General features: G+C 44.7%; 2 protein-coding genes across 3 annotated transcripts; one reads left to right on the top strand and one right to left on the bottom strand.

Annotated features, from left to right (window-relative positions):
• Positions 1–55: 55 nt before the first annotated feature.
• LOC123119854 (callose synthase 7) lies at positions 56–19,751 on the bottom strand. Of its 2 annotated transcripts, none has more exons than XM_044539797.1 (42): positions 19,630–19,751; positions 19,239–19,364; positions 18,579–18,676; positions 18,414–18,498; positions 18,200–18,316; positions 17,966–18,094; positions 17,738–17,827; positions 16,992–17,077; positions 16,762–16,894; positions 15,995–16,114; positions 15,829–15,905; positions 15,698–15,764; positions 14,123–14,230; positions 13,931–14,048; positions 13,471–13,802; positions 13,336–13,388; positions 13,200–13,260; positions 12,645–12,726; positions 11,240–11,289; positions 11,054–11,140; positions 10,779–10,862; positions 10,520–10,602; positions 10,361–10,442; positions 10,109–10,272; positions 9,907–10,030; positions 9,684–9,784; positions 9,514–9,598; positions 9,285–9,436; positions 8,683–8,792; positions 8,470–8,592; positions 8,316–8,384; positions 8,048–8,201; positions 7,865–7,970; positions 7,370–7,492; positions 7,185–7,300; positions 6,999–7,082; positions 2,704–2,816; positions 2,395–2,624; positions 1,156–1,953; positions 1,015–1,065; positions 741–926; positions 56–581 (listed from the first exon to the last, which is right to left on the bottom strand). In XM_044539797.1, the coding sequence occupies exons 2-42, from the start codon at positions 19,350–19,352 to the stop codon at positions 222–224; spliced, it is 5,505 nt and encodes a 1,834-aa protein (XP_044395732.1). In that variant the 5' UTR covers positions 19,353–19,364; positions 19,630–19,751; the 3' UTR covers positions 56–221. The 2 variants fall into 2 exon arrangements, with proteins under 2 accessions (XP_044395732.1, XP_044395733.1); XM_044539798.1 differs by having other exon boundaries at positions 8,048–8,198.
• On the top strand, positions 19,612–27,926 carry LOC123119855 (serine/arginine repetitive matrix protein 1). The gene is made up of 2 exons (XM_044539799.1): positions 19,612–21,801; positions 27,564–27,926. Exon 1 carries the CDS (start codon positions 20,470–20,472, stop codon positions 21,490–21,492), a length of 1,023 nt encoding a protein of 340 aa, XP_044395734.1. The 5' UTR covers positions 19,612–20,469; the 3' UTR covers positions 21,493–21,801; positions 27,564–27,926.

The raw sequence follows: 27,926 nt of genomic DNA, 5'->3' as shown, positions 1-27,926 counted from the left end.
ACCATCTCCATAGTAAGTGGGAGATATTAGATGATTAATTGTAAACTCCAAGAAAAGGTGTGGAAATCCACATATGTAGCTTTATTTTAGTTTTGGTTCAACGGTGAGAACAAATCCGATTTTGCCCCAGTACATCCTTCCAAATCAACAATACAATATAATTAAACGCCGTGAACATGCATGCTACAGACAGCGCAGGGTGGTTTGCAAGCAAGCAAAGGTCATTCACGCTTGGTAATGGTACCCCTCCCGTCCTGCCCAGCGAGGATCCTCGAGATCTGCAGGCCCCGGCTGAAGGCTTGGTTGAAGAGCAGACGCGTCTGGAACTCGGACATGAAGGGGAACCACGAGAGGACGGCGATGGGCAGGAAGATGAGGATCCCCATGGTATACTCGTACATCCTTGCCATCTCTTGGATGGAGTCCCATGGCCCTATCTTACGGAGCACAGCCCCACTCCTCTGCCTCAACTTGGCGCAGCAAGGCCCTCGGCATGCTCCACCGCGGCAACAGGAGCAACACAGCACGCCAAGTGGCTCAATCACTAACCTCCGAAACAGCGGTCCACACACTTGTGCCATCTACAACACAAGGGGATATTAATTATGTTACAGTAGTATAAACTTATATAAGAACTGTTAACATTGCTTTGCCATCTTGGCCAAAACGTGCCGTCTTCTTTTCATGACAAAAGGGGAAAAGAGCTAGTAATAATTGTGTAAAAGAAAGAAATCACTCACCAAAAGAATAAACCAGCCAGTTGGGATGAAGGCCAAGACACTGGCGCCAACGTCTGACACAGCGAGATCAAAACCAACAAATATGACCACCATCAAGCCGATGAGGACAAGAAACACAATGCCCTTGAGTATACGGAACACAAGCTGAAACTTGGTAACAAACTTCTCTCTCCCCAGTGAAACAACCTGGAACACACGAGTCTACCTAAGCAAATGTACCATAACATGCATGGGAATATATATGGATGCAATACACAAGCATATCTATTGTTACCTTTAGCGAAACAAGAACGATGCCAATAACCAGCCACGATAGTGCATATATCTGGGTGGAACAAACAAAGCAGCATTATTATTCTACCTGAAATGTATGAAATGTTTCTAGAGGATAAGGAGATTTAAACAGGATGAGTACCATGAAGCTTTTGTTCTCGTGCACTATGTGCAAGTGGTACACAATACCATATTGGTAGATCAGGAGGCGCAGCGACAGAACCAGCTCCAAGAGCAAGCTACGTACTGTTCCATTCTTCAGGTGCTCATGTTCACTCACCCACCAAGCCTCCCAACTTTGCTCAGGTGCCAGCCCAATACCACCCCTATTGTTCATCCACTTCCACCAATCAGTCCAGTCATCAACCGTCTTGTGCCACTCGAAGCATGATGGGTTGAAGATAAAAGGCGCAAACAGCCAGCAGAAAACAAGGAACCACATCGAAATTGTGACGTATACATACAAACTTGAGCTCCTGTAAGAACTCCCGTATGCTAGATAAACAACCAAGAGGATGAGCAGCTCCAATGCTTTCACAAAGTGGCTCCGTGAGTACATTCTGTAATTCTCAGCAAACTTCGCATGGCGTACAACAAAACCCCGGCCTGTTCCTCTATATTTTGCACCACCATGAAGTATAGTCCTTCCATAGTAGTGAGTCTTTGTCCCGAGATGAAAAGTGAAGAACATAGGAGCTAACTGAAGTTGCATGATTATAAACTCAGCCAGGGCTTTACCAAACCCTTTCTCCAAGCCGACCTCCATTATCATCGGGAGGATGAGCAACGTCCCAAGTTGGAATACCGATTGGGTGGCAAGTGCATTTGCAAAGGGTTTGATGTTTTTAATCCGTGGATCTTGGAGAATCGACTTTTCTAAGCCACTCAAAACAAGATATAACCGCCCATATAAAAATACATACACCGTAAGAACGGCCACCTGAAAATTAAAGCCACAAAACTCACAATGATTTATGTGTCTTATTATGTAATTTGAACGGAACACATCATACTTTCTATATGTTGGCCATTGCTTGAAAAAATAGAAACATCAATCCATATGAGGTGAGAGAGCTTTGTACAAATCATCTCAAACAAATAAAATGCAGAGATAAGAAAACATGCTTGCATGATGCAACATGGTCTTATGTGCATCAACATAAGCTCAAGTCAAAATATTGATATCAATCGTTATAAAACAAGTAACAACGGTAGCTACTGATTTCAGCAACAAGACTATTTGCAAGTATGATCGCTGAGGAATCAAAACAGAAGAGTCTATATCTGGTCTGCTGTTATATACTCACAAAGTAAATTAATCTGATTTTTTACCTCCTGGAAGTGCATATAAAGTTGATATGTGAAAGCATGAGATTCATACCATGCTATTGAAGTAGAAGCCAACTGTGGTGAAGTACATAGACAACATCCTGTAGAAATCGAATCTGTGTCCTAGTCGATGAACATCACGACATAGAGTTTGTTCACCATTTCCATTTGCCACCTTGGCCTCAAAGTTGGATATTTGGTTCATTCCAACATCACGTCCTTTACCCAACTGTATGTATTCATGATGGGTAACATTTCCTTGTCGCAGGGTTGAATTGAACCCTTAAATATATCAGAAAAATTATTAGCTTATTGGAATAGGAAGAAAAACTGCATAATGCATATTCTCTGGATATGGTACCTGCAAAGATGTCCTCGCTGAGGTTAATAACCTTTGAGGCCTTGCTTATGCCACCCCTTGTGATGTGAAAGATTCTATCGAAAACATCAGGGTGACCATAGTGGAATCGTACCCTGCATCACAAGTTGAAATTTAATAAGTATACAATGTCCATGGCACAATGATCTCCAAAAGAAAGGTGCACCTAAATCACTCTGGTCCTATCTATTACTCGTTATATTTCCTATATTTACTTATGGAACTGCCCAGTTACCACTTAGACCCACAAGTCCCATTTAGCGACTGTATCTAGCAGAGCTTACGAGATTAGAAACGCTATTTACTGGACCTCGCATCAGGCAAGACCAAAGCAGGGTGCATCGGAGGTCTACACGCGCCAAGTGCCTCCTTGGTATGTGGATGTTATGGAAGCATCGGAAGGACATCGTCTTCAATGGGGTGGCTCCGTCAATAGCACAGACTACTCAACGAATCGAGAAGGAAGGAAGATTATGGGTGAAGGCAGGACTAATCAAAGGTGAGGTAGAGGGGTTTGAGGTGGATGGCTCAACGTGGGTAGATCAGGAGTAGTTCGTTTAGGTAAATGAGGTGGTGTTGGATGTAAATCCACATGTAAATTATTTGTAAAACTGTGTTGTTTTGGGGAGTCTTCCCCCTCCTTTAATGAATGATACACACACTCGTGTGTATTCGAGAAAGAAAATTGACTGGACCTCGCTGGTTTGAAACGAGTCGGTTGTCTAGCAGTTTCCCTAATTTACCCATGGTACTGCCAATCAGTTGGAACCTGTGAGGAGCTTCAAACTTCGGTATGAATAGCCAAATAGGTACGTGTCTCGCGTCTTCGTTCTAAAGAAAAACAGCCAAATAGGTAATCGATCTAACTCCCCCCCCCCCCCCCCCTCTTCCAAAAAAAACAGCAGGGACATGGTAGTTCCAGCTTTTCCTTAGCCCTGCATGACATACATTTGAAACAACATATGATTACCACTTCAAAAATATATGTGGCAATCTGCAACAGCTTTGAAGAGCACATCAGCCGGATGTAATTTCCTCTTAAGATTCGTTGTGCAAGATATATAAATGACTAGCTCAAATGTGAACTTACTCGTGCTTCTCAACTCTTAACAGTAATGGTGATGCTGACTGTCAGCCATTAATTCACTGGACTTGACTAAGTTGTGGTGCCGCACGTAGGGCTTCCCGTGCAGCGGCCCTGCTAACCACCCCTTTTAATTGTGGATTTAGTACGGGACAGCTAGTCATGTCTCTGTGGCGCGCGCGTATGTGATAAAGAGTCAGTTATCTGACGCAAAAAAGGCCTGTACCCATGTCCCCCGGTTCCCTTAAAAAAACATGTCCTCCGGTGGGCATCACCCCTACTACTACTAGGCCGTGGCATGCATGACCATTGCTTTCACCCCTTCCCCACATGCGAGCCAATGTCCTCTCTTCTCCCATCGCTTTCATCTTTCCCCACGCTAAAATGTTGGCACCACATGCATGTAATTCAGCAGGATTTTTCCCCCTCAAAACAAAGTTGCTACTAGTACTACCCTATGCTAAGAGCAGCCTGCCATTATTTGATTATCTATGTACTTATCTACTTTTACAAAAGATTGGTAAGTGTAACACTTTATCTCTCAAACCGTTGATATGAATGATGATCAGTTTCAATTACTGGCTTTTCGGTGGAAACTAAGTCCTATGTTGGCATTGTTTCAACAACTTTTTTTGTCGGTACTTTTCAGGATATTATACTTGTCGGAGTTTTGTACTTACTTGCCATATTACAGTTTAACCGTGCCATTTGCCATTATACTTACTTGTCGGATTTATTGTGCTTACTTGCCATATTACAGTTTAATTGTGCCACTTGCCATTATACTTATTGTCGGATTTCTTGTACTTACTTGCCATATTAACAGTTTAACCATGCCACTTGCCATTATACTTGTTGGATTTATTGTGCTTACTTTCCACATTTACACTTTAACCGTGCCACTTGCCATTATACTTGTCGGATTTATTGTGCTTACTTTCCATATTTACACTTTAACCGTGCCATTTGCCATTATATCCATTATACTTGTCGGATTTACTATGCTCACTTGTCATATTAACAGTTTATATTGTGCCACTCGCCATGTTTTAGCAGGTGTAGTTGCCAAGTTTAAGCGGGTGCAATTACCAAGATATATACACATGGTTGCCACGCTTAAACAGATGTACTCGGCAGGTTTAGGCGGGTGTGGTTGCCGGACTTTAATAAAAATAATTATAGTTGTCGGGTTTAGCGGAAAAAAATGTGCAGTTCCCAGGTTAAATCTATGAGATAAAAAATAGGTTACAGGTTAATTATTAAGTCTTTTGGGTTAGCTACTCAAAGTTGGGTTTCAGTGACTAAACAAGGAAGAGTGAGATGTTGCAAAACCTTCGGAGTATATTTGTGTAATGCAGCAGATCAAGCTTCTCTGTGAGATGAGCAGAAAAGGCTGCCTGTAGCCTGCAGTGTCCTGCACCCCCCTACTACGTGATTGCTAGAAGCAGTTCCATGTACCCTATAGGCTTGTGTCAGACTGGGAATCTCATAGGAAAAATCAGTATGACTACGTCCACCTGTGGGCCCCTCTCTATGCATGATGTCTCTTCCTGGCCGTGCGATGCAGAGCGCGCGTGTCCCCATGCCGCCGCACGGGACGACGTCGGTGTGCACGCTGCAGCTTAGATTTTCACTTTAAACTTTGGTTAACAGCTAAGAAGTTAATGGTATTCTCAAGTTTACTGAGGAATCTATGTCGACCAGATTATGCTGATACAATTACAAATTTGCTTGTCATATAGCTGAGCAGGATATGCTTAGCCATCATCAAATACTGTGCATATAATCTAGTTGTTAAGATCTGTGGCTCGGCGGCCTTGGACGGCACAGGCCTCTCGCCGGCGGGGCGCGGTGCTTCTGCTGCGGCTCGCGCGGCTGCCAGTGGCCGGTGTGCAAGGCCCGGCATGGCACCTCCCGTGGTCGTCTCTGGGACGGATCTGACCGTCCGCGCGTCCTCGTCGTCGGCCGGATGTCCAGCGGGCTCCTCGCTGATCTGACCTGGAGACCGTGGTGGGGCGTTGCAGGGGGTAACGTGAGGAGGCTGGCTGGTCTGCCCACCCGTCACCGGCACGGGGGTGTGCCAGTCGAGGTCTCGCACCGCTCCGCCCCCTCCTCTTTTCCCTGGCCTGGTTGCCTCCGGCTTCATCTGTCGAGGCGTTGGCGGCTCCAACGATGGCAGGGGTCAGCTGGTGGTGGTGATTCGTTCCTTTGGGTGGCAGGGCGGCGGCTCTGCGGTGGGAGCTGCGGCGTTCGTGAGCAGAGCTCGTAGCTCGGGTGCGGACTGGCGACCTTGGTCGCGTGGGCGGCGGGGTGGCTCGGGCTCGGCGACCCGTGGTGATCGGAGATGGAGAGGTATACCGGGGTGAAAGCCTTGTCTGACTGCGGTCAGACCGACGGTGGCGGCGTCCGCAGGCGTCGTTCCCTTCCTGTAGGCTCCGTCGCGGTCTCTCCTGATTCTCTGTGGTGCTCCGGATGAAAATCTTGATCTTCGGATCGGGTGGTGTCGGCGCTCCGGTGCCGTGCCCTTCCTGAAGGCACTACCTTGGAGCTTGCGGTTCGTCGGCGGTCAGCTATGTTCTTCACCGTGGCTTGTTCTCGGTGGAGGGCTCCGTCATCTTCGTAGTGATGCTTGTTGTACATCCGTTGTCCGCTTCGAGTTGGCTTAGCTGATCTCCGGCACCTTTGTATCTTGCTTTGTGTGTGTGTGTGTGTGTGTGTGTGTTTGGGTGCTGTGTTGTATGGTTCGGTTGTATGAGGGTCGTTGCTTTATATATAAAGCGGGGCGAAAGCCTTTTTCAGTAATCTAGTTGTTAAAGCTACCCATGCATAAATGGAAGATTTCTGTGCTGATTAAACCCTGCAGTCTTTGGTAGGAGTTCAATATTTTGTTGTTTCAGGTGAAATTTCTTGAAGCCTTAACTAGTAAATTTCACAGAAATCTTTAATTTATGGAAATATCACAGTAAATCTTGACTGTTTATTAGCAAACTAATAGCTCCTTGTTTAACTAACCAATATATGTTTGTTTTGCTTGGCAGTGTCTGAGTGGAAGAGCAAGAACGCTCGGGTGAAAAAACAGTGGAGAGAAACTACAGATATCCATCAATACTTGGGTGGTTGAACCATGACTACATTTTATAAGCTATACAAAATGAAACGGTCAACTGAATTTTAAAATTGGAAAGAAACATACTTAAGAGGGTTTGCAAGAACACGTTGGCCGATAGTAACAAAACTGGTCTCTTGGTTGGACATAAACCAGGCAAGTGATGAAACACTGCATGTGAAGTGAGAATGTTAAATTTAGTGTGCTGATAGTTACGCATAAGAAAGATATAGCAAATTTAAGAGACGATTAGTAGCCAACAGAAAAACTAACCTTCCTGTGAAGATATGCTCGCGAACACCCAATATTGTTGGCTTGGACTTTCCATGTTTAATAAGGAACTCTTCCAACAAATTTCTCATTTTAAATGATTCTTCAAGATAGTTATCCTAGACAGCACAAAATGTAATATATACTGATAAACTAGACTTAATACTAAAAAAGTACAGATCATTTACCTGGTTCATGTCAATTGCTTGAAGTGCCTCTCCTCTAGTGAAGATTATGGCATGATTTTGATTATTAGGCTTCCCCTCTCCAACTTCTGTTGGTTTACCAGGCAGCTTTACCCGGTAAATTTCCTATAAACAGGTTAAATATTAGGTGGTCACGCATCAGTAGTCAGTCCAGCCCCTGACCAAACTCATAGCAAAGATCAAGCTATATAATTGTTTATGATCTAATATTCTTTGCATGCAAAATATTAGATAAGCACATATTGAATCAACGGAGTAGAGTAGATAATCAATATGCTGTTACTTTCCTGAAATGTTGACGCATAAATAGTGAGACTATAGTTATTTATATTCTTCCAAATTATGTTGTAAATATTACCAACTAGTAAGTAGGATATACAATATGAAGTCAAAGGTGAAAATAAACCCTAACCATCGATAATAAAAACGTCACAGAAAAAAGTAGGCATTTCAGTTCATGAAATGTAAATTCAGTACCTCATCGTCACCTTTCACAAGAACAGAGTAATAATGTTTCTCCATTTTACCATTTGGTAGTGGCACTTCCTTCTCATCAATGTAAGCAATACGCAAAGCTGGATACCTGTACAATTTGTATATGAAACTCAAGGGAGCCACGGAAAATATATTTCATAAAATAAAGGAGGGTAAGTGAATTACGTTAGCATCAGATTTAAGATGTTCTCATACAGACCCCTTTCCCGGGAATCCTTGGATGCCTTATGCATGCCATAGAGTTGACAAGCAACAACATAAGTGAATTTGACATCAGCAATGGCCTTGGACCTTGCAGATTCGTCTCCACCCAAATCTGCTAAAGTATAACCAAATAACACATTAGTCAGCACATGACCAAGGCTGTATTTTCTCAGGTGTGTTCACATAAAATGAGGTGCAGGACCAGTGTTCAAAACCCTATGTGGCTAACCTTGTTCACTTTTCATATCCTCATAGCATTGCACTTCAAGAGCTCGTCTATAGTACATCATCCCTCTCACTAGATAATTCAAGATGCAAACAATAAGATAAGCAGAAATACAGAAAAAAATGTCAGCTTTTAAGAGATATAATCTTCATGTTACCAGTTCTGGCAAGTGTTTGACCCCGGTAAGACGCCCATATACGGATATCATCCATGCATCCCTTTACTTCCTCTTCGTTATCTGGATCAACTCCAATGCGTTCTAGAAAGTTCTTCCATTCATCTAGAAAGTGACAAGCATCATTAAATTTTACTATGAGTTAAAAACTGATACATTTTGTTTAAGAAACATAAAATAGAATTGGCAACTCACCTGGATAAATCTTTTGTAGATAAAACAAAATCGAGATACCGTCTTCATTCTTTCTATTTAGTTCATGAGACGAGTAAAGTACTTCCTCATTGTAATATGGAGTCAAAACACTGCACAATGAATCTTGTTAGAATGTGATGAGCTTCAAAATGAATGTTGAAGACAGTAAATTCATAAAAGGAATAATATTTCTCAGAGCTATGTGGAAGAGTTTGTGCCAGATGTAAAGAATCAAATGGAAACATCAACTTGTGAATGCAATTTACTATGATGCAATCTAATACTCAAAGGACTATTAAAAAGAGGTTTCATAATAGACCAATTACTACTGTAACTAGTACTTGATTGCAGTAAACTGCAGGTTCATGGTGTTTGCTGCCTTTTCAACTGCATGCAACCCTATAGCTTCATTATTGGAAAGATGCCTCATTGACTGTCTGTGAGACATCCCTTAGGGTGGGATATAGCCTAAGCCCCCGCCCCCCCCCCCCCCCCCCCCCACAAATCAATAATTAAAAGTACAACAACCATATGGTTTAATAAACTGTGCATACATCATCATACTTTCGAAATAACAGTACCATAGAAGATAAAATACACACCTAAAGGATATCATATCATGCACTTGAGGTGCTCTCGGCATTTTCATAAAAAGTGAGTTTGCGAAGAAGGTGATCCTACGTCGAGCATCCAAATTTGTAGGTACATCCATTGCAGAATCCTTCATAGTCAACAATAAATGCAGCCGGACAAACTGAGACCAAAACAGGTTGTTCAGTACAAAAAATTAGCATTAACACTATAACAAAATAAACCAGTAATGATTGCAACCTGCTCCCTCCAAAATGCATCCTTTATCACGTCCATATTTAGATTCGTGAAACTCTGCTTTCTCTCATTCTCATCTTTCAAAATGCTGATGCAGTTGTCCAGACAAGTTTACACATTATAATTCAAATATAGCAAATTTTCTTACAATGCTAGCACAAAATAGTTATTACCCGTGACCATCTTTCATAAAATCTCGTGTAGCAATTTCCATAAAATCTTGCAATGCATTAACGATTTTTCTCTCTGTAGTATCATCAGTAGGTTCGCTCTTCTGCAAATATTAGATACTAGTACTTAGAACAACCTACATTTTATGCAGAAAGAACTAAAAGTAAATGAGTTTTGTGCTGAAAAAATAATTGATCAATCAACAATAGTGTGTTTAGTGTTTACCAATAGCTGTAATAATTTTACCAATGTGTTGCTGACTTTACCGATCTCTGCCATCTTGAAGTCCTCCAAAAGTGTGTTATTTTGCATACTATTTCGCACTATTTTATCGATATCATCGACAATTCTGAATATTTGAAGAATAAAACGGATTAACCCATGTCAAACTCGAATTCGAAATGAAATAAACGAGTATTGTTCTTACCTTTTATCATTATAGTCTAGCAGAAGACAAACAAGTATTATTTTCAAGGATTCGTAGCATTCTATAACTGCATTGTATCTGTCCTTGTCTAGTTTGATTTTTTCAATCAGCTCATGGTCATCCCCCTCTTTGGAAGTCATGGCCATATGGAGAGCTGTTGGTACCTGGTATATTCAAAAGTACATGAGCATCTCTGCAAAAGCAACAAAAAGCCTTCGATTATCTATCTGTGCACATATGCCTATTACCCACCTTGCTAGCAAGGAGGAAAGGAGGCCACGGAACAACAGGTAAATTACTTGAAGATGATGGAGCCATCAACATGTCCTTCTCTCTGAGAAATAAAGTCATAAAGGTTTAGGAGGTGAATGGCATATTATATTAGTATATAAGAAAGTTCACAGTGCGAACCTATCACTAATGAAGTCTTCCTCTCGTAAGGAATTGATGAATGAATTCCAAACACAAAAGAAGCTCCTCACATCAAGTGCTTGCTGGAAAGTAGATATCAAGGTCGGTCAAAACCACATGTCTTTAGCAAGCATGGGTTAACTTCCGAGTATTTTGAGCAAAGAAATAACACATTTGCACGCTTTTTCGAAATGGACACATGGGCCAACGATGATTACAAAAAACTCAAAAGAAACTAAAACATTTGCGAGTACAAAACCTCTTTATGTGCTGCCACGCGACATTTCCTGAAAGCATCTGGCATTGATTTGAATCTGACTCTCAACATGCCTAGGGTACGTATCTGCATCAAAAGCAAAAGGTAAGATCTGATAACTAATGTTTCTTACAAATGAACACTCGTTTAAGAGCAGCAGGCCATCCGCTAGTTCCATTCAGAATGAAACCACCAGAGTTTAGCATACACGCATGCATCCCGTAAAAGGGGCCCCAAACACAGGGGAACGATAAAGGACAGAGGAAAGGATGACTGACCTCACCGACATGACTGAGGGCACCTGAAACGCCCCCAAAGACAGTGGAGAAAATAGCATACCATATTTGTGTGTCCATAAAGTACACCTACAAGACGAGGGGGTAGTTAGTATGACAAAAAGAATAGCATAAGAATTTCCATTAGTTAATTTTTATGTTAGAACTTCCGTAGCTGTTATTACATACCAAAACAATTGGTGCCCATATAGTAATAACAACACCGAGATTGTGCGGCACTACAGAAAGTTAACAAAAATACTATTAGTAACTAGAGTATTGACCCTCTAGAGAAATTAATAAGTCAAATATCGCCACAGGTACAGGAATTAATCTACTTTGCAAAAATGTTCACTTCAGCCCAGAGCTCTAAATCATTTGATTGCATCCTAAATGTACCAAAATCATCCGCTTTACAACCTTGGGTGGATTCACAAGTGGTTTTTGGCTGAGTTGAATAAAACGTCTTCACTACATCACTAATCTCACTAATCAGTAAATAGAGGGAACCGAGTGAGACATAAGGCATGAGATAGTGATGAGAACTCAATGTCCCTGCTGATCCAGTCAACATGACAGCGTGAATTGATTGCTTGATGGTGTGATCCACATCAGCCGCCACTTGAAAACCCACATGAGGTTGTAAAGTGAACGGTTTCAATAGTTCAAGGTTGTAACTCAGACGGTTTTAGAGTTCACAGGTTGAAAGTGAACTTTAGAAGAATTCGGGGTTTAATATAGAACATTTTGCTTGATTCTATGCTTGAAATATTACCTTCCTTTGAACTATACACATAAAAACGTTTGTGTCATGTTCCAATGAAATAAGAGAAAACTAGAAAATAAGTAAAGGATATTTGAGGAAAAATCAGCACAAGGAATATTATCAGAAACTAACAATGATAAGGATTTGAAGTTACATAACGCAATAAATAAATGATTTTAAAACATGCACCAATTCCTAAAGTCAAAACATTAGAAAGTAATGAAAAATGAATGCTTAGGAAATTCACAGAATTTGTCAAAAGATGAGAAAGAAGAAAAGGTTATTCGAGTTAGAAATAGACAGCTATATAATTTAAACAAAAATCACATAATTGATTTATTCATGCGAAAAGTGCAAAAGTTGCCAAATCCTCAATATTAAAATTTGAGTAAGGTTTTACTATATATCCACTTTTGTTCAAGCAGTTTTCTTTTGTTTAAATCGATATATACGCATGTTAAATTAAGTTATTCTATTTTCAAGTAAATAATATTATTTCTCGCACTAACTATTTAGTACTCTATAATTTTCATAATTAAAGATTATAAAAAAATTCTGAAGCTTATTGCACCATTGGAACTTGTGGTATGATTAATTTTCAATTATATCTATTGCACCGCAGCATAAATGTTGCATCACCTTGTGGCTGTGGTGGTTTGCTTTATATATAAAGCGGGGCGAAAGCTTTTTTGGGTAAATGTTGCATCAACAATGTACAAAATCAAAAAAATGTCATCACTGAAGTAGATGAAACTTTTGAACCAAATTTTGTGCAAGAGGGCCAAAATTGTGCATTAATCTAATCTAGCTATATCACAACATACTTACAGAAAGGGAAGATTTCATGCCATTCATAGTTCCCAACTACTTGATCAAGAATGAACTTCGTCGGTTCAATCATGGGGGATATCTGTGGAAAAATGGGACATGTTGCACAGGGTAAGGAAGCAATAAAGCATGATCTTTTTTTTCTTTTTTTTTCGAAAGGTATAACAATCAGCAGACAAAGACCTTTCAGACCCATGTGCAAAATTATATGCCAGATTGTGTGTATGCTACGTTATTTTACCAAAATATACCCAGTCAAGAAAACACATAAAATCAAAGTAAGGATTAGAAATCATTTGTTCAAATAGGCAAACAAATTTGTTTTCATCAAAGACCATACTCATTCAGTTTGTATATCCAGGCCATGACCTCACACTAGCTCTTTCCAAGATCAATCTTGTTTCATGGCATGTGCCTAGATTAAAAAAATAACAAAAAATAGTATGCCCAGGTTTTATTCTACCTGAACTTGTGGAAGAGTATAGATAGTAAATCACCAAACTCTAAAGATGTATTCACTTCGGAAAAGTACTCCATGAAGTGTTCAGAATTTACCTCAACATAGAAACTAAATGCAAGCTTGGAGGTGAGCAACACAACCCAAAAGAAGACATATCTGTTGATTCACATTGAATTGTCATTCTCAACTGAAGGGAAAAACAATAATTTGATAGACATATGACACGCTTACTTAAAAATGGAAAATATGTCTTCATGCATACCACGTGCAACATACAATCTTGGCTGAAAGGCAACAAAATATTATGTAAGCACTAACAATGCTCACTTTACAGCAATTTGCTTGCTACAAATAGGAAAGACTGACCTGAATCCACCACATAAGAAGAATAACTGCACGCCAATTTGAGCGTTCCATTATATTTTGAAGTTGTGGCAACAAGAAAAGCAAGGCAGACAAAATGTTCGGAATCATATAAATGATGATTGCAAAATTATATACTGACTGGTTGTACCAATTCCATGTCAAACTATTCAAGAGTTTGCCAGCGCCAGATGGGCTTTTAATTGAACTGGAATATGTTACTGGAAGGATTATTATCCAAGCAATAGCCACAAAGAATTTTAGTAGGTATCTGAGTATCTGTGTCCACTCCATACTTCCCCATGCTTGGAAAGTAAGCAATATATCCAAAGTCACTGCAATAGTTGAACTAAGGAGTTTCAGAAATAGCATCTCTTTAGTGAAGACCATGACATGATAAATACAGAACAAAGTGGATCTGCATCATAATCAATGTAATGAAAGCACTGATAAATTACTACACCTTTTATGAAGTTGAGTAGAGCGGCAGTTATAAAGACACTTAAAACGCTTCTGAATACAGTTGCATCAGCAATTCCAGAAAGAGATCCAGAGGAACTCCATGAAACTATTAGCATCGCCTAAAAAATCAAGCCATTTAAGTTAAATATTTACAGGTTACAAGAATTTTGTGTGCTTCAGAAAGATGAATCACCTGGAAAGCCAATGTAAAAAATATCCACATACGATTAAAACTTCTAAATAGGTGCAGAAATGTGCGGACTTCAACAAAATTTGTTTTGGGCTTTCTTGCACTACGACCCTGTAAGAAACCAAATAATAAAATATCAAAATAGCAGTTAGCATAACAGTTAGTTTCAAGTGAACATGAGGCCTTTGAGTTTTGAAGATTCGAATTAACAAGTATAGGCATTTGAGAGGTATGATGGTTCCATTTAGCCTAGGCACCCACATAAAAAGCCGTTCGATTGTGTGGTCGATATGGAATCAGTGCTTGGATATGAATTGTTGTATACACTTTATATATTTCCATTGGCCCACTTTCAAGAGAAATAAATGGTTATGCTTGGATATGAATTGCTTTGGGAGGCTCCATTGTGAGCGATCAACACATCTGGTGCTACTATCGCTGGCCACCGAGTTCGAAGTCTGCTTCTTGCCTGGATCATACTAGAAGAGAAGTAGCTAGAGAAAACAAATCGGGAGTTGTGATAACAAGAGAGGGCAAGGCATTTTATTAATCTAGTGAGGTACGGTAGAAACATTACCATCAAATTGGTCAACTTTCCCTGCTAATACTAGTTGTCAATTGTTACGTACAAATTGGCCAGCACAACAACATATACGTTCATAATTGTTGCATATAAAACGAAAGTAGAAGTTAAATGTTTTAGAAAATCGAAGTAGTTGCTGCCCAGTTGCAAAGGAGCTTTGCTGATGTTTATCAAATAGAGGTAACCTCACCGTTCTTATGCAATGACTTGAACCATATCCATTCCATCCAATCCCCCCAACCAAACACAAAGAGGAACCATCTTGTTCCAACTCTATTTTCCGAACCAAACAAAGAGACAGGACCATTCCAGTCTCTCATTTGTTGGGTAACGGAACCATTTCATTCGATTTTACTTGGTTCCCCAACCAAACACGCTGTAAGGATATGGTGGTTCCGATAGGGGAGGCATGGGTAGCTGGGCACCAAAAAATGTCCGAAGATGGCTCGTACAGACATATAACCTTTAGAGTTATCTCGTTGCTCTAATTTGGATCTTGTTGCGATTCAGAAAATTTAGGAATTTGAATGGAGTTAGCCTTTTCCTATGTGTGGGAGTAGTGAACTGATTCTGCTACACAGGGTACAATGTGATCTGATAGAATGTCCTCCTTTGCTTTCACAAAATTCTATTATATAAATTTTTTTCTGCGGGGGAATTCTATTATATATATAACTTAAGAATAAGGCATCATATTTTCCTTCTGTTGCTGTCGTTGCGATCCTTGCAATCAGAAACAGTTCAACTGAAATAGTGCGCATAATGTAACTAAATAGTTGTAAGCCCCAAGTCCCACCCATAAAACCCTGGATCTGCCACGGCCTTGTGAGCACTAAGTTGACGTCACAAAAAAATCTTACTCATTCAAGGTGAAGCCATAATGTGGTTAATCAAACACTCGACAGTGAACTCCCCAGTAAGACAATCGTACTCTAGCCTTTTAAATAGGCAGTTGCCCTGGCTGATGTATCAAATTAAGCACAGTTATGACATACCTCTTGATGAAAGAAGTCTGCACTGAGATCCCATGGCCAGCCAAGCTTCATAAAACATTTCTCTGACCTACAAGGAAGAAAATATTATGTCGGACGGAAAATATAAATAAGAAATAAGAAAATAAGATTACCAGAATTGTTCATTCAAGTCGTCATAATTTCTCCAAGATGAGTGGCCAGCTGTACCACCTTTACTTCTTTGTGATTCCTTTAGAGTGAAAGAAAAAACAAAATTGTAAGAACAATATATTCTCCTGCAAGGATAATCTAGTTGTGTTTCAAACTTTACATACTCACCTTCTGCAGAACCTTATAGATAGGTTCAATGACAATGTTTAAGAATGATCCCTCCGCCTCAAACCCAGGTGGTGGTTGAAAATAACTTTCTTCAACCATTTGATTCAACTGTTTTGCCATCTGCCAGATTAAAAAACTTCCATGAATTGCCAATCTTTGTGTATAATAACAGGTTAGCTGAATGGACGTAAAACTCATGGTAAACTATACTAGTCCACCTTCATTATTTTATGATTATCTCGTAAAATGGTACTATTCAAAGAGACATGCTTATAAATTATAATTGGGCCATGATGTGATATTCATATTCATGGTAGCTGGTCAGTGATTAAAGCCATTTCTTTACAACCTTGAGGTGATGGAACTGACGGAAATGAAATAGCTCATACTCCCTCTGTCCGAAAAAGCTTGTCCCTCACAAGCTTTTTCGGACGGAGGGAGTATTTCTTAAAATCAGTAGCAGTGAGACAAGAGGCATGCCAGTTAAGTAAATGTTGAAGGAGCTACAAACAAGCACACTATTACCAAAAGTGCAAAAAAGTTGCAAATAAAACTGTTAGAGCAAGTTGGAGTCTCTAGGAATCATGAACCCATATACCAACAGTTCAACAATACAATTTATTTAACTGTGGCTGGAACATATACATGTAACTTAAATAGATCAATCACAACCAATAAGCTACAGTATTAAAGTAAGATACTCAATTGCATGAGTATATTCATTTGAAGGTAGCTAGAAAAGCCAATTCCTTTGAAGGGGGCCTTACATGGTGGAATATGTAGCATAAGCACTCAGGCATAAACCGAACATTTGAAGCCTCACCCCAGATAAGAAGGTACAATCCAATGTGGAGAAGCATTAGCTGCTGCTTCTTTAGTTCTGTGTCATCATATTTGATCCTAAGAAACAGAGCAATGGTATTAAGAAATGTTAAATGCAACAGGAGATTTAATGGTGATAGCATGAAACAAAATCACAAAACCATGCACCACTTACATAATTCTTGAACTAACATGCAAATAGCGACACCATGATTCATAATTTCCAAATATTTTCTCCCACAAATCATTCACAGTGTTGACCTGAAATTCCATGCCAGCTCAGTGTCAATTTTTTACATTATAAGTCCATAGCAAAAGATTTTGTTGAGCAACGCATAGGCAAGTTTAAAATAGAAGATAAAATGGTTGTGACAAAACCTACAGGGAACATATTGTTAAGATGCACTAGCCAATGCAACCAAAAGTCCGAACTGATGGAAAGGGCTAGGCAATCCACATATACACTTCAACACCCCCTTTCACGTGTGACACGGGAAGCCAACACATGGATAGACTCAGAGGTATGGCTCAAGAGACCTATACGTGGAAACAAAGGGGGGCAGCAGCAATTTTTAGATAAATTGCGAAAGCCGGGACTTGAACTTAAGACCTTAGGTTCTGATATAATGTTAAGCTTCATGTACTAGCCAACGCAACCAAAAGTCTGAACTGATGGAAAGGGCTAGGCAATCCACATATACACTTCAACACCCCTCTCAGATGTGACACGGGAAGTCAACACGTGGATAGACTCGGAGGTATGGCTCAAAAGGCGTATAAGTGGACACAAAGGGGACTTGAACTCAAGACCTTAGCTCTCATACTATGTTAAGCTTCATGCGCTAGCCAACGCAACCAAGAGTCCAAACTGATGGAAAGGGCTAGGCAATCCACATATACACTTCAACACATATATCTTACCAAAGGATGCCCTTCCTGTCCTGAGGTCCTTGTGCTAATATTTGCAAGCAGTAACACCATATTTTCTCTCTGATTTTCCACATTCGATTTCTACAAAAGGAAGCATGTAGCACAACATTAAATATGTTTGTCAAGCATAATACCATGAGAACCGGTAAGACTGGACGGGATGACATTCCATCACCTCAGATACAATATCAGAACATAATTGGGAAAGCAATCATTTACCTGAAATCCAAATGCTAGCGAAAGCCAGTCAAGTAAATCCCAGATAGATTTTCCTTCCCTGTGCATTGAAGACATGTGTGGCTTTGGAAGACCGTCTATGTTACGTATTGCATCCATAGCACTTTTTATCTACACCATTTACAGCACAAATAGGATCATAACTTGCTGCAGATTTTCATAAACAAGTAGAAAGAGTGGGAGGAGCAAACATAAGTACTAGGAATTATAACTAACCTCCGGGAGTTCCACAACTGGTTCGGCAGAACCAGGAAAATTGAGGGGGACTATGTTGTACTTGTAACTCTTGAAATGAGCACTCTTTTCCTCTACTACTTTAGCACGTTTCATCACCTACAAAACAAAGTTTGGGAGACGGTGTTGAAGAAGCTCACCAAGGGAACAGGTGAACGAAAACTTATGTAAAGCAATTTTATGTAAAATGGAGTACCTCAGAATCAACCTTGTTGTTTGTTACATCTCTTAACACTTCATAAAGAGCAGATGCCACTTGGTAATATCTAGCCAATTCCTCACTGAGTTTTCAACACAAAAAAGAAGGTGATTAAAGCAGTTCACCACAAACGAAATTGATTATGAGTGTATTATGTCTTACAAGTTCTGTTTTTCAGAAGTTCTGCTCAAATTTTCACAGTAGTACTTATAAAATCGTTGGATCTCCTTTGAATCATTTAAAGGAAATTGCGTGTCATCCTGTCAAACATAGAATAGTGTCAGGTATTCACCACTGAAGAGAAGATGACAAAGAAGGTAGGTCTCAAAAGGAGAAAAAAAGAGGTAAGTTTAGTCACAGTAAAGCAAGTTTGCAAGCATAGTCACAACACGGTCATGTCTGCTTCAGACATCAGACGTCCAGCATCACTTATTCACTTTTCTTATATCGAACTGAATGAAAGAATGCAAGGACATACTATATCTCATATGAGTCAGACTCCTGAAATGAGCTCACAGTCTACTCTCCTTTGTGAGGAGCTCACAGTCTACTCCCATTTGTGAGGCTAAGAAACAGCTAATACAAATGTATATCATAAATATGCATTAGAGAAGAAGACTAGCATGGTGTTAGGTTAAGAAGAAAACTAAAACAAGAGTTAACAGACAATGGATTCCCATTTTGGCCAGAACATGAATAAGCTACAAAAAAATGCAGTAAGTTTTTTTATTGTTGATAAAATTCTGACAAGCGTGATGCTAAGATTTCAGCCACAGTGAGGAAAGGGTAGTAGCAACATCATAAGTTCAGATACATGGTTACCTGATCTAGCTTAAGTGACATGTATGTTTTGAACTGCCGAACCCCACGTTGGATGGATGATGGATCCATTCTTTGAACTTTCTTGTAGGCATATCTGCGACCTTGGTACAACATGCATGGTAAATCCTGTTTCATATCAGAATAGCATGCACTGCTTGACGTAACAATATACGAGAAAGGAACCGAGAAGGTAAGACCTAGATGGACACTAGAACTGCCAGCCTAGCAACAAACTGGTTCATGATACAAACTAAGCATGCAATGAACCAATGTCAGTTTGAGATTTAGGTGGTTTGCGGTTGAGGACCTTGAAGTTAAGTGTTTGCTCAGCAAATAGTTGTTCACAATCTTATGTTTGTATGGGTATGAAAATTGTGCAGCTAGTGAATACCGGAAAGAAGGAGGAGGATGGAGGAAGCCAGCTGCTCCCGCGGCCCGGAGGGCGACTCGCCGCCCGCGCCCCTGCCGCCGGCTTCCCCGCTGCCGGAGCTCTTCCTCGCGGCCGCCCCGTCCTCGAACGCCCCCCCCCCCCCCCCCCCCGGCCCCCGCGCTGGCCGCGGTGCTGCGCTGGGCCGACCTCGCTGAGGCAGACGACGAGGCCGCCGGCCGGCCGATCGTGCGCCAGGAACCCGCGGCTCGTCTGGGGGTGACCAGCGTGGAGAGCGAGCAGCCACCTCGGCGTGGCAGCTCGGGCCCTCTCTCGCGGTCGCGCCGGCGCGCTGCGGCGGCTCCCCCGCCGACGCCTGGCCAAAAGGCCGCCTTGGGCTCTCGGACCGCTCGCCGCCGCCGCGCTCCGGTGTGGGGTGTCGCTGGGCGGTCCGACCAAGGGAGTGCCCGCGTCTCGTGGCGCTCCGCCGCCTCCGCTGCCATCGCCAACTTGTCCGGAGCCTCGCCGCGCCGTCCGGTCACTGCTCCGACGTACTCTCCGGTTCTCCTGCGCCGGTCTCCCATCAGGCCATTCATAGCGGCTTTCGGCTCCTCTGCCCTCCGCTTCTCGCCCCGCCTCGCACCCCGACGCCCCTGGCTCGATCCCTCCTCGTCCCTGGCGCCGGCGCCGGCCGCGGCGGCGGTGGCGGCGGGAGGGGAAACCCTCGCAGCCACCTCCCTGCCCTGCTGGCTGGGCTGCACCCAGTCGGACCGGCCGAGGCCTGGGCCCGTTGCGGGCCTGTGGGCCGCGCCTAGCACGAGCAGGCCCTCCCCGCCCGTGGCCTCGCGTGGGCCGGCCATCCCGATGGGCCGATCGATATGGCCTCCTGCCGGCTTCCCTAGGCCCCCCTCATCGCATCGGGTTCGAGTACCCGCTCCAGAGACCCTAGCCGTCGCTCCATCCTCCTTCCCCGCCGCCACCCCGCCCCGCTTGCTCTGTGCGCCGCCTCCATCTGCGGCCGCGCCATCTGAGCCCGCGCCTATGCCCCACGAGTGGGATGACGAGGAGACCCGCCCCAAGCGTCGCGCCGATGACCGCCGGGACGCCGCGCGCCCTTCCCCCGACGCAGTGCGCCGCGAAGACGACCTTTGCCGGCAGCTTTCGACACGGGACGGCCGGCGATCCCCGCCGCGCTCCGACCGCCGCTCCCCTCCGTGCCGCTCGCCGGGTCGGGCTGACCGCCGGGGCCGCTCCCGGTCCCGCTCGCCTGCTCCTACTGCGGAATGGAGGAGCCAGCGCCGCCGCTCTCCTTCTCCGCAGCGTCGCCGAGACAGTAGCCACTCCCCAGTCCGCGGGGGTCGCTCGCGCTCTCCTCCACGTCCCCAACAGCAGCAGCAGCCAGCTCCCAATGCCACCTCCCGCCGGTACCAGCCCCCACGAGGCGAACCAGCTTTCCCTCCCAACACCAATGGGGCTGGCCGAGGCCGGCAGGGGGCAAAGAAGAAGAAGAAGAGGGGACTCGGCCGCGGTAACGGCGCCGCTCCATCAGCTAGGGGTGGCGCCAGGACTGGCCGCTCCCACTCCTCGGCACCGCCGCCGCCCGCCGACGGCAGTGCGCGTCCGACGCGAGCCTCCAGGTTTTCCCGGCGTCGTGCCCCCACTCCCCCGGAGTCCCTCCCGGCATCCTCGCGGCCGTCTCCACCGTGGGCGACTCGACCCCAGCACCCCAGCTCCCTCCCACGGCGGCTGCGACCTCTGAGGTGGTGGGGGTGGCCTCGGACCGACCTCCTGCGGCCCCTCTCGACGAGCCGGTCCTGCCGGACCTGGAGGAGCCCGATTCCCTCCCAGGCGCCGACATGGCCCCGATTCCGCTCGCCTCCACCATGATCCAGATCGCTTCTCCACCGGCCCGATCACTTCTCCACCGGCCCTGCTCCTGGCCACCTCGTGCACCGCGTCCGGCGGGGCGTTGGCGGTGGTGACCACTCCAGTGGCCGCCCGCCCCCCCCCCCCACCCCCCCCCACCACTCCCCCCTCGGACCGCGGCCCACTCCAGGCGGGGCAGATCGACCTCGACTCCGGTGACGTCCTCGCGCTGCAGTGCCAGGATCGAGGCGGCCAGACCGGAGGGCAGCCCAGCTCTGCCTATTCCAGAGCGGGCGGAGCTCCGGGCAGCTGCCCGGAACCTCGAGCCAGGTACTCCTCCCATCCCAGCTACCCCCGCTACTTGCTCGTTCTCTGCTCTCGAGTCGGCACCGTTAGGCCACCTCGCAAAGGTGGCAGCAGATTCGGCCATCATGTTCAGAGGTGAAATAGAATCCCCGTTAGTCCAAATTGAAGTGATCCGTGCTCGAGAGATCCTTGATGGGCGCCTTGCCGAGACCCGTGCACGCCTTCAGGCCGCCTCCGGCACCGCTGCCGATGCCTCCGTGGGCACCCAGCCTCGTGCAGTGGCTGACCCGGCTAAGATCCGGGGACGCACTCGCTCTCGCACCGCAGCCTTCCGCGCACAGAGCGCATCCCGAGTCCTGGGGTCAAGCAGCCCCCCATGATCTCGTGATGCGAACCCACTTCTGGAACATCCGCGGCTTCGGTCAAGATGGTCGGCGCCGCCAATTGATCGAATACCTGCGTAACGAGCGAATAGACATTGTGGCCATTCAAGAAACGATGCGCACCGAATTCTCCGAATTCTCACTCTCGGAACTCGAGCATTTGAGTTCCGACTTTTTTGCTTGGCACTGGCTCCCTTCTAGTGGGAGCGCAGGCCACTCGGGTGGCATCCTTCTAGGAGTCAAGGATGCCACCTTTGAGGTAGGAAGCATGGACCGGGGCGAGTTCTTCGCAGCATGGAGATCTTTGAGCGGGCTCTCAACTTCAAGTGGGAGATCATTGCCGTCTACGGACCTGCAGATCATAGCCGCTCTGAGGACTTCCTTGCCGAGCTCCGCGCGAAGGTCGCGGCCGCCCAGCTACCGGTCGGGGTGGGCGGCGACTTTAACCCCATCCCGTCGGAGGAGGATAAGAGCAATAACTTGATCAACTTCCCCCGGATGCAAATGTTCAACGACTACATCGCGGACATGGGACTCCGCGAGCTAGATAGAGTCGGTGCCAGGTTTACCTGGACCAATCGCCACGCTGACCCAACCCGGTCGGTCCTTGACCGGGTCTTCGCATCACCTGAGTGGGACATTCGTTGCCCCCTAGCGTCGCTCCGGGCGATTACTCGGATTGGTTCCGATCACGTCCCCCTCCTTCTCTCTTTTGAAAACTCCACAGATGTGATCATACAATATGAGAAGCCTAACCGATATGCAAGAGATAAGACGATTCAGCATACCGGTGAGTTTGGTATGACAAGATTTGGTATCCCCGGTATGCAAGAACTACCATTGCTAAGATGATTAGTTATGTGGATGTTGTATAATGACATGCAAAATTAGCTAGCTATTTATCAGCCTTGCATGTCGCGAAAGAGCAGCAGCTAGCACTATAGGCATGCATCCAGACTCTTCAGGTAGCACTATAGTAGTTTTTTTTAGCACTATAGTAGCTGTCAACAGTAAGAAGCAAAGTCTGATCTGACTGAGTTGTACATAGACAGCAGTATGTCCTAGACTGCAGTAAAAGCTTGCACTGAGCTGTCCTAGGTTATCTATTAAGTATTGGTAGTATAGGTCGGTTTGCATAGTCCTACAAAAGGGCATGTACCCCTGTTTGTAATAGTAAGCTTGTTGCTGCTGATATAAACCTACAGAGCTTCATACTTGTTCCTTGTGTGCATGGGGGTGTGAGAAAAACAGTGAGAGAGTCCTGGGTGAGAACCTAGTAGTTCTAACAAGTACCCGGCCTCCAAGACATTATCCCAAGTGTACGCAAAACCAACTAACTACCCATTCTAGAAGGGATTGATGAGAGTGACGTCTGAGTTCTTTTGCGGAGGGTCGTTTGCGATAGGCAATGGCCTCAATACTCATTTCTGGGATGATACATAGCTTGGAGAGCGCCGCTTGGCCTCCAATATCTGAGCCTTTATAACATCATGCAACGAAAAGACGTTTCAGTTGCGTCAGCGATGGGGACGACTCCATTGAATATTGAATTTCAATGGGCGTTTGGTGGGGTCAAGTGGACAGAGTGGCTACATCTGATCCATATGTTGATGACGGTCAACCTATCGTCGGATGTTGCCGCCGTGTTTCGGTGTAAGTTGAATACTCCCGGTGTTTTTTCTAGCAGGTCAATGTATTCTGATCTGATTAATACTGGACCAGTGTTTCGTCACAAATATATTTGGCAAATCAAAGTGTCGTTAATGATAAAGATTTTCATGTGATACCTGCACAGAGGTGTGGTATTAACAAAAGACAATCTGGCTAAACGGAATTGGCAGAGATGTAGAACATGTTGCTTATGTGACAAGGAGGAAACAAGCCATCATTTATTCCTGTCATGTCCGCTTGCATCTTTAGCGTACCGTCCATGTAGCTTTCAACCTGCCACCTCCAACTAGCATAGCGAATATGTTCGGCAACTGGTTGGGTGGTGTTCATCATAAGCTTAAGGCAGAGGTTGGCAAACCTAAAGGATGGAGACGCAAACACCAATTTCTTCCATCGTCGCATAAACGCCCGGAGGAGGAAAAACCACATTCACAGGATCAAGCATGTGCATGGTTGGGTCACCGAGCACGGAGAAAAGGAGAAAATCATCCATGGCCATTTCTCGGAGGTCGTGGGTCGAGGGGATAGGTGCACCAAGGATTTTAACTGGGAGGAGCTTAACATTGAGCCACTGGACTTGCATGACCTTGGCCATACTATCACTGAGCAGGAGGTATGGGAGGCCATCAAAGACTTTCCCGGTGACAAGGCTCCCGGCCCGGATGGCTTCACGGGTCTCTTTTTAAAAAAGTGTTGGGGATTCATCAAGCACGACATTATGAGAGCCATCCAAAGCTTCGACTCGCTGCACACTTCCAACCTTCAATGGCTCAACTCTGCTAATGTGGTGCTCTTGCCCAAGAAGGAGGGCGCAGAGGGCATCTCCGACTATAGGCCCATTAGCCTTATCCACGCGGTGGCCAAAATCATTGCTAAAGCCCTCTCCTTATGCCTTGCTCCCCACATGAACGCCCTCGTCTCCAACCCTCAAAGTGCATCCATTATGAGGCGTAGTATACATGACAACTTCATGCAAATTTGGAATTTTGCTCGTTGGCTACACAAGAGCAAAATCCCCGCCCTGCTTTCCAAGCTTGACATCATGGCCTATGACACGGTCGAGTTGGAGTACATTCTTGACCTCCTCCAACGGAAGGGGTTCCCAAGCAATGTCCGGGGTTGGATTGCGGCGCTTCTATCCACATCTTCCTCGTGCATCCTCCAGAATGGGATCCCCGGTCCCCCCCATCAAGCATGCTCGTGGGCTTTGGCAGGGTGACGCGCTTCCCCCTCTATTTGTCCTTGTGATTGATCCTCTTCATCAAATCCTTGAGCTGGCAACTTGGAAAGGCATTCTCCATAAGATACGTGGCCGGGGTGCCACGGTGAGAACCTCACTTTATGCGGATGACGCGGTTGTTTTTATGGCCCCAATCAAGAGGGCTATAGAGAACCTTTCAGCAATCCTAAGGAGTTTTGGTGAGGTGACGGGCCTTTGCACAAACTTTCATAAGAGCTCGGTGGTGCCCATTCGCTGCAATCATCTTCACTTGGGGCACATTCTCCAGAGCATGCCAGCGGCTAGAGCCTCCTTCCCAGTGAAATACTTGGGGCTCAGTCTCTCGGTTTGACAACTCAACAAGGTGGACTTTCAATATCTTGAGGACAAAGCGGCCGGCAAATTGGTCACTTGGGAGGGCCAAAATATCAATACCATTGGTCGGACGGCTCTTGTCAAATCAGTCATTACCTCCCAAGCGGTGTTCTCGATCACGCCTCTTACCGTCCCACCGAGCTCTCTCCAGAACCTCAACAAAATCAAGAGGGCCTTCCTTTAATCCGGCTCAGATAAGAGGACCGGTGCCAAACGCAAGGTCAATTGGGAGGTCGTTTGCCGCCCTCGGGAGTATGAAGGACTTGGGGTCCTCAACACCGACAAATTTGCCCGTGCTCTTCGCCTTCATTAGCCGTGGTATGAATTGAAAGAGCCAAACAAGTTGTGGCTTATGCTTGGAAACCCATGCAATGAGGAGGACCTTGATTTTTTCTATGCCTCCACCACAATCATTGTCGGCAATGGCGCGAAAACGTCGTTTTAGCATTCCCCATGGCTCCTTGGGCGCAAGCCTAAGGACATCGCACCACTGTTTTTTGAAGCCTCAAGAAGAATTGGAAGGTGCTCGAAGCCCTTAAAGATAATGCTTGGATCCTCAAGATCAACCACAACACCATCGTCTCCGGTGCCCTCGTCCGGGAGTTCTTCACTCTTTGGATGCTTGTTCATGACTTCCATCTTTATGACCTTGTGGAAGACGACATTCTTTGGAAGCACTCAAATGATGGGATATATTCGGCGACCACCGCTTACAAAGCGCAATTCCTTGGGATGACCCTCTCCCCAATGGAACACATGGTGTGGAAGGTTTGGGGACCCCCAAAAGTTGAATTCTTCACATGGCTTGCACTTCAAGATCAGATTTGAACAGACGACCGGTTGGAAAGGCGGGGTTGGTCCAATTGCGGCCTTTGTCCTCTTCGCAAGAGGAAGCAAGAAACCGGACCACATCTATTCTTCAAGTGTCTCCATACACTTAGGCTTTGGGGTTTGGTCTCCGAGAAATTTAGCCTTGCTCATGTCGACACTTCGACTTAGCACATGGAGGACTCCGTCATGGATTGGTGGGACAAGAGAACCGGTTTGGAAACCCCAAATAGGAGAGCAATGGCGTCTCTTGCCATGCTTGTCTCTTGGACCCTCTGGAATGAGAGAATTCTCTCGTCTTCCGACGCAAAAGGCCCCCCCCCCCATCTTATTGCGTTTGATTAGCGACGAGGCAAAGCTTTGGATTACCATGGACGCTAAGCAGCTAGGGCATATTGTATTGCACGGGTAATTGTCATGTCATAACCGTGCTGTACTTGTAAAACTCTAAAACTCTATTCTCCTTATTTAATAGATGAGGTAAATCTTATGCCTCTGTTTCGAAAAAAATAAGCTTAAGGCACAAATACGTGGGACAGGGATCCAGTGACATGCCCACCGCATGTCACCGCGTAACATGGCCATTGGATCAGAAACGGACAGCCTAGATCACGTACTGTAGCAAAGAGTACTGTAGAAGTGTACTGTGTTGGTTTCCTGTTCATTTGCCACTGTAGCGCCTGCACTGTTCGCGCACTGTAGCCTGGTGTTCTTCACATTGATCTCTCCGTTGATTCTCAATCCGCCATGAGCATGTCACCGGTGAACAGTATGGTAACATGCGCCTATATTCCACCGTCCGATTGAGAATCAACGAAGAGATCAATGTGAAGAACACCAGGCTACAGTGCAGTGGCCTATGAACAGGAAACCAACACAGTACACTTCTACAGTACTCTTTGCTAGATCTAGGCTGTCCGTTTTTGATCCAATGGCCATGTTACGCGGTGACATGCTGTGGGCATGTCACTGGATCCCTGTCCGCTCATGGCATGTCACTGGATCTCAATCCAAATAGGACAACGTGTTGGCATTTGTGCTTTACTCTGGGTGATATGGAATTGTTGCAAAAAAAAACATATCCAAACAACAACAAAAATTACAAATCATTCAGAGCTACAGGATGGATACGTACTTGGGCGTACCTAGGTTATACTACTAGGGTGCACAGGGCGCCGAGTCAAGATCATTTTCCTTTATACATTAATCCATATTTATGGTGTGTGAGTGTGACACCCCCAACTATAGGTGAAAAACATATGTGATTTGTAGAGTGGCACTGAGTTGTTGGTCCTCCCTGATTCGTGCAGAGGCCCAGGCATCAACGAACTTTGGGTGCAACCGGTGGGAGGATTTGTTCAGCCTGTATGGATGACGATATGCGATTGAGTCATCTAATCTTGTTATGGCCTGGTGGGGTTTTTTCTTTTTCAATTTTGTATAACGGTGTGGATCTTTGGTATGTTCCTTTTTAGTTAGGACGATCGTGTGCATCACCAGATGCAGAGGCCTGGGAAAAACCCTTCATTTCGGAAAAAAATTGACAATGAATGGATTGATGATTAATGTTAGTACAAAGCAGTGTGGAGTGTTGCACGGTGTACCTAATTACTACTCAATGCTGTGCCGAGTAGCATCGTATCATCGTATGAGAAGTAATTTTCCACTGAAAA

The sequence above is a fragment of the Triticum aestivum genome, chromosome 5D (genome assembly GCF_018294505.1).
Source record: "Triticum aestivum cultivar Chinese Spring chromosome 5D, IWGSC CS RefSeq v2.1, whole genome shotgun sequence".
NCBI lineage: Eukaryota > Viridiplantae > Streptophyta > Magnoliopsida > Poales > Poaceae > Triticum > Triticum aestivum.
Note: the sequence above shows the minus strand (reverse complement) of the source record. Positions and strands in the feature narration are given on the sequence as shown.

Coding starts and splice junctions, on each gene's coding strand:
- LOC123119854 (XM_044539797.1), bottom strand. CDS start 19,352: ATGTTGTACCAAGGTCGCAGATATGCCTACAAGAAAGTTCAAAGAATG. Junction 16,895..16,991: donor CATGTTAGTTCAAGAATTAT/GTAAGTGGTGCA, acceptor TCTGTTTCTTAG/GATCAAATATGATGACACAG. Junction 15,906..15,994: donor TCTATAAGGTTCTGCAGAAG/GTGAGTATGTAA, acceptor TTCACTCTAAAG/GAATCACAAAGAAGTAAAGG.
- LOC123119855 (XM_044539799.1), top strand. CDS start 20,470: ATGGGCCGATCGATATGGCCTCCTGCCGGCTTCCCTAGGCCCCCCTCA.